Source organism: Cyrtonyx montezumae, unplaced genomic scaffold (genome assembly GCF_038088225.1).
Source record: "Cyrtonyx montezumae isolate F1298 unplaced genomic scaffold, pur_monq_1.0 scaffold_18, whole genome shotgun sequence".
Taxonomy (NCBI): domain Eukaryota; kingdom Metazoa; phylum Chordata; class Aves; order Galliformes; family Odontophoridae; genus Cyrtonyx; species Cyrtonyx montezumae.
In genome coordinates this window covers 17,370,491-17,378,843 of record NW_027071914.1, presented here as the reverse complement: position 1 = coordinate 17,378,843, position 8,353 = coordinate 17,370,491, and the positions used below count along the sequence as shown (strand labels likewise).

General features: G+C 43.1%; 1 protein-coding gene across 1 annotated transcript; it reads left to right on the top strand.

Moving 5' to 3' along the window:
- The first annotated feature begins 1,052 nt into the window (after window positions 1-1,052).
- On the top strand, window positions 1,053-6,296 carry GFRA3 (GDNF family receptor alpha 3). Its single transcript, XM_065734935.1, has 7 exons — window positions 1,053-1,194; window positions 1,838-1,930; window positions 2,347-2,692; window positions 2,771-2,880; window positions 3,985-4,119; window positions 5,570-5,700; window positions 6,009-6,296. The coding sequence occupies exons 1-7, from the start codon at window positions 1,134-1,136 to the stop codon at window positions 6,141-6,143; spliced, it is 1,011 nt and encodes a 336-aa protein (XP_065591007.1). The 5' UTR covers window positions 1,053-1,133; the 3' UTR covers window positions 6,144-6,296.
- The last annotated feature ends 2,057 nt before the right edge of the window (window positions 6,297-8,353 follow it).

Here is an 8,353-nt window from a genome sequence, read left to right as displayed (position 1 = left end):
GGCAGTATGGCAGCAGAGGATGAACGTTCCCACCAATATTGCACTATATTTTGTTGCTGTGTGGCAGATGACAGCAGAGAGGCAGTCTGACCAAACGGCCTCTCGACATGAAGGTACATATAAAGCAAAGGTGTGGAACTGAATTCCTCCATGTAGAACAGACTTCACCCACTGACTTTAATTGATGATTGCTGAACATTTATGGAGACCAAACAGTGAATGTCAGCACAGTAAGGAGTGGGTGGCACATTTCAGCAGTGGTGATAGTGGGACACTTGTGGTGCAGACTTTTATGAGTACAACATATAGGCTCTTGTTCATCACTGATGAAAATGTATAGCTAATGGTGGTCACTGTTGAAAAATAGTGTTTTGTATCTGAGAATTTGTTCTAGCAAATAGTTTGCATCTGTTGTAGTTTCAGTGGAAATAAATAAGTCATTACTTTCAGAGTGACCTATGTACTTAGCAACAAAACAGCTCTGACTTACACAGTGTGATGTTATAGTATTGCTTATTTCACTAAGCTTCTTATTGCCCAGATAGGAGAGCTTCTTCAAAGAAGGCCTCAGCAAAGCCATGGTTTCCTTAGGAACTTACTGCTCTTGGAAAATAGAGAGCCACCTCTGATCCTAGACAAGTTGAAAAGTTGTATTAAAAAGAAAAAGGGAGGAGATGTTATTAAACAAAATCATTTTGGAGATTTATCACTAATCTTTTGTTCTTCTTTCACATGCTAATACTTATTCTTTTGTTTCTAAATGGAGATAGTTCTTGCTCCATACTACTCCAATTTGAAGGACTCTAACCAGTTCTGCCTCTTGAGTTCTTACGGAGGACACCTACAGAACAATGACAAGGTGCCTGTGTGGCATTTAACATGAATGAAATCCTAACAGTCTTCTCCTTTCTTTACCAGGTCACTTTCTGTCTCTGCCACGCAGTGATTGCATAGTAGCAGAACAGCTGTGCCTCTTAGACTCCATCTGCAATGCCACCTACAGGACTCTGGAAAACTGTGACCTTGCTAAGACTCGCTTCCTTGCGCTGGATCATGATAGCAGGGTCAGATGTCTGAATGCAGAGCTATACCTTGGGAACAGCTCTTTACTGAACTGCAAGTGCCATCGGCGCATGAAGAGACAGGAGCATTGCCTGCGCATTTTCTGGACCGTTCACTCCAGCATGACAGATGGTGAGACAATATAAATGTAGAAGGTACTAGTATGGATCAACTCTTCCCCTCCCACCTGAAAGCAAAGGTGAAAGGCCACTTCCCAATTCTGAAGTTACTCCTTTGGTTTCCTGATCATTACTGCTCTATATGATACACACAGAAAACCGATCTGGTCTGAGACTTGCCCCTTAAATACACCAGGGACCCTGACAAACCAAGATAGCAACTCTGAGACAATTACTTAACTGTAGTGCTGTGAAAATCACCTCAAAATGTTTACATCTGTCTGTTACTGAAAATGGTTGTGAGATTATCACATACTGTAATGGCATCCCTGAGCAGCATTTTGCTTCTCTCCAGCTTTATTGGGATGCTTCTAATGGCCTGTCACCAGGAACTACCTGTCCTGTACATCTCATTAGCACCGAGTCTGAAAAAAGCTAACTTCAAAATAGGCCAAATTCCAGCCAGAGGAAATCCAATGACAAAATATTATGCTGTTGCTACACAATAACACTTTTGCATCTCCAGCAGAACCATTCTTAGCATTTAGCTTTCAGCAGGACAGAACATCTCTGAACTCCAGAGTGAAGAAACACGAATAAAAAGCTCATCATAAGTCGTGTCTCTCATTGCATAAAACACCTTGTGTCTTGTCCAGGTTATTTCAATTTGGAAACCTCTCCCTATGAGAATCCAGCAATTGAAGAGCACTGGAAAACAGATTATAATGAACTGGCAGCTCTGGTATCAGGTAATAATTTGTAACAGCTACATGATACAATGCTTGCCTTTCTTACCTTTTCAGGAGCTGAAGATTATTAATAATAATGATTTGAGGTGATTGTCCTTTTAATTAGATGAATGCCTGCTCAGGATACTTGCCTGTGTTTGCACTCTAAATGTAAATACAGTTACAGACCTAGGCCAATGAAACAGGGAGTAACTCACAATAATGTATTCTCTAAATAAAACCGTTCTAACGTTAACTAATAAAATATACGATTTTGTAACTAGCATCACTGTAATGTCATAGTACTAGCACATAGCTGGACTTTGTTCATTTCGATGTTCCCAATTTGACCATCAAGTAAGGGCTACTCCTATTTCTATATTAAGTTTCTTCTGGTGATTTACTTCTTTGTTTACAGATTTATTTTGGCTTTATAGGCTCTCAGTTAGCAGGAGATGCAACAAACCCATGCCTGAAAGCAACACATGTCTGTAATTTGAGCAAGAAGTGTGTTCGGCTGCGCACAGACTATGCTTCAATCTGCACCAGAGGGGCAGGAAGTGAGGACACGTGTGACCGTCGCAAATGCCATCGAGGGCTAAGAAATTTCTTTGAGAAAGTCCCTGAGGATTTCACTAGAAGGATCCTATTCTGTCCATGTCAGGATGAACTTTGTGGAGAACGACGACGGAAAACTATTGTTCCTGACTGTTCCTTTCAGTACAGCACCAAACCCAATTGCCTTTGGCTTCTGGACTCCTGCTTGGAAGACCATATCTGCAAGTAGGTCTAGCAGCAGCAGGCACTAGCTACCAGAGAAGAGTGACACAGACACTGATCGTCTCATTCTCGTTCCTACAGATCCCGACTGGCTGATTTCCAACAAAACTGCCAACCTGCAGATATGTCCCCAGACAGTTGCTTTCAGCACAACCATGCTGCATGCCTGCAGGCTTACATGGGGATGATTGGTAAGTGATACCCACAGGAACATACAGGCTTACCTTCAGGCAACAAACTTGTAACCACATTGTTATACTGTGGGTCCGTCTTGCTTTGCTGTGGGTTATAGTGCTCAGCATGCCAATGAATATACCTTAGCCTAAGTACGCTAGTGCTCCCTCTTGTTTCTGAGCTAAATGCAGCACAAAGAGAGCTCCTTCATGGCATTTATCAGTCTGCTTGGTCCCACCCTCTGCTAGCAAAGCAGCAGCACTAGCTTGGGCTTCTTGCACTCCTGTTTGCATCACCAGCTGATGCAAAGTGCTCTAAATACCTGTCTGCTGAGTCTTTCTTGGTTTGTATGGATTAAGTTATTCCTGCTGATGGAGCTGCAATCACAGCAGAATCCAGCTGTAAGATCATTGTTAAAGCTGACAGTCCCTTGTTGCTTGATGTTTAGACTCATGCTGGATTAACTTTGTATGCACTATCTCCTCAAAGTCAGTCAGAATGACTGTTACACAAGGCACTACCAGCTGTTGAATGGAAGGTTGTCTTTAGTTACGAGGTATTCACTGCCAAATTGCTTTTTTTCAGAGTGGCTCAAAGAAAAAGCTACAAAATGCAGTAATAAATATCTCAGAAGCTGTAATTCTAGACTATATCTTCTATGTTTTCAGTCGTTTTTACTGTTTTCATACCAAACAAATTCAGTGCTCTGAATGGCACACTACAGCTGTGCAGCACTTCTTTGGCAACAAAAAGCATTTGGCCACAGAGTGCTGCCAGCTACATGAGAATTAGGAGAGCCTTTTGCTGCCATGTGCCAGTACTGCTGTTGAATCTCTGCAGATGTTTCACATCGTTCAGTCTAATGTTTTCATGAAGTTTGGTTATCAGTGTGCTTCATCATCAGATTGACTGAGTCAGGGGTAGCAATCTCCACCCTTTCTCACAGAGCAGCATGCACGTATGTTCACCAGATGTGGGTCACCTTGGAGGGGCTCTTGGCCTGTTCTGAGGAACGGAAGGCTTTTGCCTCTAGGGCAGCATTGCCTTTAGGATAAGAGCACTCATCATGATTCTTTCACTTTAAGTAAATCCTGATTCCTGTTTCTGGGGGCTTGGAACAGGCACGCCTATGACACCCAACTACATCAGTAACTCCAGCGTAGAGGTCTCCCTGTGGTGTACCTGTGAAAGCAGTGGCAACCAGAAGGAGAAGTGTGACCAGATACTTGGCATGTTTGAGAGCAACAAATGCCTTGGTAAGCAGTATGTCACGAAACTGGGGAAACAACTGAGCACAGCTAAGTTCAAAACCTGTTGATTTCAAGATCCTATGCTGCACTGCTCTAGCTTACACTTATGAAACTATACACAAACAGCACTCAAAGGGGTTGGAAAAAAAGCAACACCCTGGGGAGATCAGACATGCTGTATCCATAGGTTGTTGAGTTGTCACATCAATGGACCAGGATCATGGTGTTTTGGTTCCCCCTCTTGGTCCTTTCATAGAATCATAGAACTGCTTGGGTTGTAAGGGACCTTAAAGACCATCTAGTTCCAACCACCCTGCCATGGGCTGGGTTGCCAATTGCTAGATCAAGCACTAGATCAGGTTGCCCAGGGCCCCATCCTCAAACATGTCCAGGGATGGGGTATCCACAATCTCTTTGGTCAGCCTGTTCCAGCATTCACACCACTCAGTGAAAAAAACTTCCCCAACATCTAACCTAAATCTTCCCTCCTTTATTTTAAAACTGTTTCCCCTTGTCCTATCACTATCAGGCTGTGTAAAAAGTTGTTTTCCTTCCTGATTATAATCTCCTTTAAATACTGGAAGGCTGTAATGAGGTCTCCCTGGAGCCTTCTCTTCTCCAGACTGAACAAGCCAAGCTTCCTCAGCCTGTCGTGGTAGGAGAGGTGCTTCAGCCTTCTGAACATCCTGTGCTCATCTTTGGCCCTTATTTTGCCAAGATATGTAGCTCCTGACACAGTCCTTGTCAGTAGATTCAGCAGCACAGCAGTTCCACAAATCAGGTTATGTCCAAATATTTCCTTTGTGGAGCTGGGAGGTGGACTCGATGGTCCTTGTGCGTCCCTTCCAACTTGGGGTATTCGACGATGTATGTAATGCTAAGTCTGTATTTTGTTTATCTCCCTAGCCTATAAGCAGATCTTAATAAGATTTAACTATTTTATGATTGTAAGTTTCTAAAGTATATCAAACAGATAAACCACCATTGCTAGATAAAGAAGATTAATATTTAAATCTACCTACTGCTGTACCAAAAAACCTTACACACAGCACTATAGCTTTTGGAGGTTAGGTGTTTACAAATCCATTTTCATTTAGATTTTTTTATACACATCAGAGTAATTAGCTGTCAGTGCAGATGTGTTTAGAGGTGAATTTTGCTTGCCACTTACATTGCCACTTACATCCTTGCCACTTACAGAATAGACAGATGGGAGAGTCCCATAGAGACCCCAAGGTCCTTAAATACAGTGAAAATTGCTTTGCAGTCTGCTCTAAACTTCACAAGTAAACCCACAAAGTAACATGCTATCTACTAAAACAGAATATGTATTTTCTAAATCAAAGTCATACAGGCTGAATGCCTTTCCTATAAAACTAGTCTAGACTTCTATTCAGTAGAATACAAGGTGTGTACAAGAAAAGCACAATAAGACTTGCTTTGCTTCTGTTTGCAGAAAATGCTATTTGGTCTCAAATGTACCAGAAGCTGACAGGTCTGGAAAGACAGAAAGACTTATTTTACTCATCTTCCCTAAGCTTCCAAGGAGACAGTGCAAGCACATCTCTTGCTTCAGAAATGTCCCAGGTATGCATTGTTTTGTTGCCTCCAGTAAGTGTCAGGTCAAGTGGCCTGTAGACAGTAGTTGAAAAACCCTGTATCTGGGAAAGTGTGATTCTGGACATCGAAGTGAGGGATGCCATATGCATGCAAAAATATAGACTGCTTTGAGTCATGATATTCCTTCCCCAGGCAAGTAGAAATTGGAGGCCAGGCTGCCCGGGTGCAGTTTTCCACAGTCTCATATCAGAGTCCAGAGCAGGAGGCCCTACTGCTGTCTGTGTTTGAGCACAAATGGGACTAACTGGGATTCATTCCTCCTTTTCATTTCCTAGGTGGCCGAAGTGAAGACACAGCAAGACACCTCTGAACACAGAAGTTTGCCTATGGCCTCCTCTGTATATTCTGGAGCTGCTGTTTCTTGGCCATCTCTGTCTCTATTTCTTCCCGTGTTGCTGAGCCCACTTTAACTTGGCATAAATGACTTCTTTCCTTCCCATATTAATCTTATCTCATATCCAGACACCTCCCATTACTGATTTACCCTCAAGAAACAAAAGGCCTCTGTAAAAGAGGAAGGAAACAGCCTTAACCTATAACTGCACTCACTGAAAACGACCCCCCCACTTTCCTTCAATCTGTCTGCACTGAGTGATGAAGATCTGGAGCCCACCATTACTTCTGCCACATTTAGCATTTTGAGTAACAGTCAGGCTAATATTCATCCACGGTATTTTAAAACAAAAGTCAGAACTTGAGTGGGGTTAGGTTTCTAACTAGAGGGATGCACATAACACTGCTTCCTACCACCCTACCTATCTGAGCTCTTCTTTAGACATGGAGTACAACATACCATCCCTAAGTGCCGGGTCCTGCACTTGGGCCACAACAACCCCAGGTAACACTACAGTCTTGGGGCAGAGCGGCTGGAAGACTGCCTGGAAGAAATGGAGCTGGGGGTGTTGGTCGATGCTCGGCTAAACACGAGCCATGCCCAGGCAGCCAAGAAGACCAATGGTATCCTGGCTAGTGTAAGAAATAGTGTTGCCAGCAGGAGCAGAGAAATGATAGGCCCTGTATTCAGCACTGGTGAGGCTGTACCTCGGGTACTGTGCTCAGTTTTGGGCCCGTCACTACTAGAAAGACATTGAGGCCCTGGAGCATGTCCAGAGGAGGACAATGAAGCTGGTGAAGGGTCTGGAGCACAGCTTATGAGGAGTGGCTGAGGGAACTGGGATTGTTCAGTCTGGAAAAGAGGAGGCTCAGGGGAGATCTTATCGCTCTCTACAACTACCTGAAAGGGGATTGTGGTGAGGTGAGAGTCAGCCTCTTCTCCTGTATAAGTAGTGATAGGACTAGAGGGAATGGCCTCAAGTTGCACCAGGGGAGGCTCAGGTTGGATATTAGGAAAAATTTCTCCTCTGAAAGCATGGTCAAGCCACTGGAATGGGCTACTCAGGGAAATGGCTGAGTCACCATCCCTGGAGGTGTTCAAGAAAGGTTTAGATGTTGTACTAAGAGACATGGTTTAGTGGGGAAATATTGGAGGTGGGTAGATGGAGGGACTGGATGATCTCGGGGGTCTTTTCCAATGCCGGCAATTCTATGATTAAGACTGGAAGTCTTCACTGCAGGGTTGTTGCAAGTAAAGCTAAGTAAGCATGAGCATAAAATCCCTGTACAACACCGCTTCTCAATTACTTTCAGTTCCCTTATATTTTTTTTTTACAAATTCATTCTTTTAAACATATGAAAAATACCATTGCACTCTGATGACACTATGCTCCAGCCTACATTCGTGCTCCTTTCTGTTTTGCCCCTTGTAACTATACATATCATTCTTTATCATGGATAGCAACAGACTTGCGTTTTGTGGATTAGTAGGGATTCCTGTACTCAATCCTAGTAAATTTACCTAGCCAAGGATGTCCTTGCCAGACCTCAGGCCAAACCTTTTTAGGAATGCCTAGGGAAGTTGATGCTCTGTTCACCACAGATCCCCTGGGTCATTCAGTTGCAAAAGCCTCCAGGAGCCAGAACTAGTTTGTGCCTCTCCACACACTGAAGTTGTCATTTTCCCCTTTCACCTCCTGCCAGTCTCCTCCTCTGCCAAATTTTACTTCGTGATCTGCTTATTCTGAATGTAAACATGCACTGTATAACTGCTGTCATTTTATGCTATATTGGCCTGTTAGAATGTGGTGTTAAGTGAATATTGATTTCTGAGCATAGTTTAATAGTCCACAATCAATTGTGTGCAAGAATTGCCTCATCAGCCAACCCACACTTATCAGGATAGCTAGAAACTCAGCTTAAAGCAGCTTCTCCGTACACACATATAGTGCCTCTTGTTCATCCTATGAAATACAACAGATCTGGACAATATTATGCATAGCTGAGCAATATAACAGTCCTGAATAGATGCAGAATAAGTGGCTATTTCTTTTTACTCTGTTTTATCTATACCCCATGAAGATATCATCTAGGCAATAGGTTTTGGTTCTCAGGCACTATCAGACGCTTCTTACTAGAAAATCTTCTATTGCTGCATGTATCTCAGAGTAGCTGTCCTTCTATGCAGTGGTAATACTGCCATTTCAAATTCCAGCCTTCTCTTATCTTCTTGGGCAGGTAGGGCAGGGAAATGATTGCATGGAATAGATGCTCCTCTGTTGCATAG

Coding starts and splice junctions, on each gene's coding strand:
- GFRA3 (XM_065734935.1), top strand. CDS start 1,134: ATGAAGAGACAGGAGCATTGCCTGCGCATTTTCTGGACCGTTCACTCC. Junction 2,693..2,770: donor TTGGAAGACCATATCTGCAA/GTAGGTCTAGCA, acceptor TCGTTCCTACAG/ATCCCGACTGGCTGATTTCC. Junction 4,120..5,569: donor TGAGAGCAACAAATGCCTTG/GTAAGCAGTATG, acceptor TTCTGTTTGCAG/AAAATGCTATTTGGTCTCAA.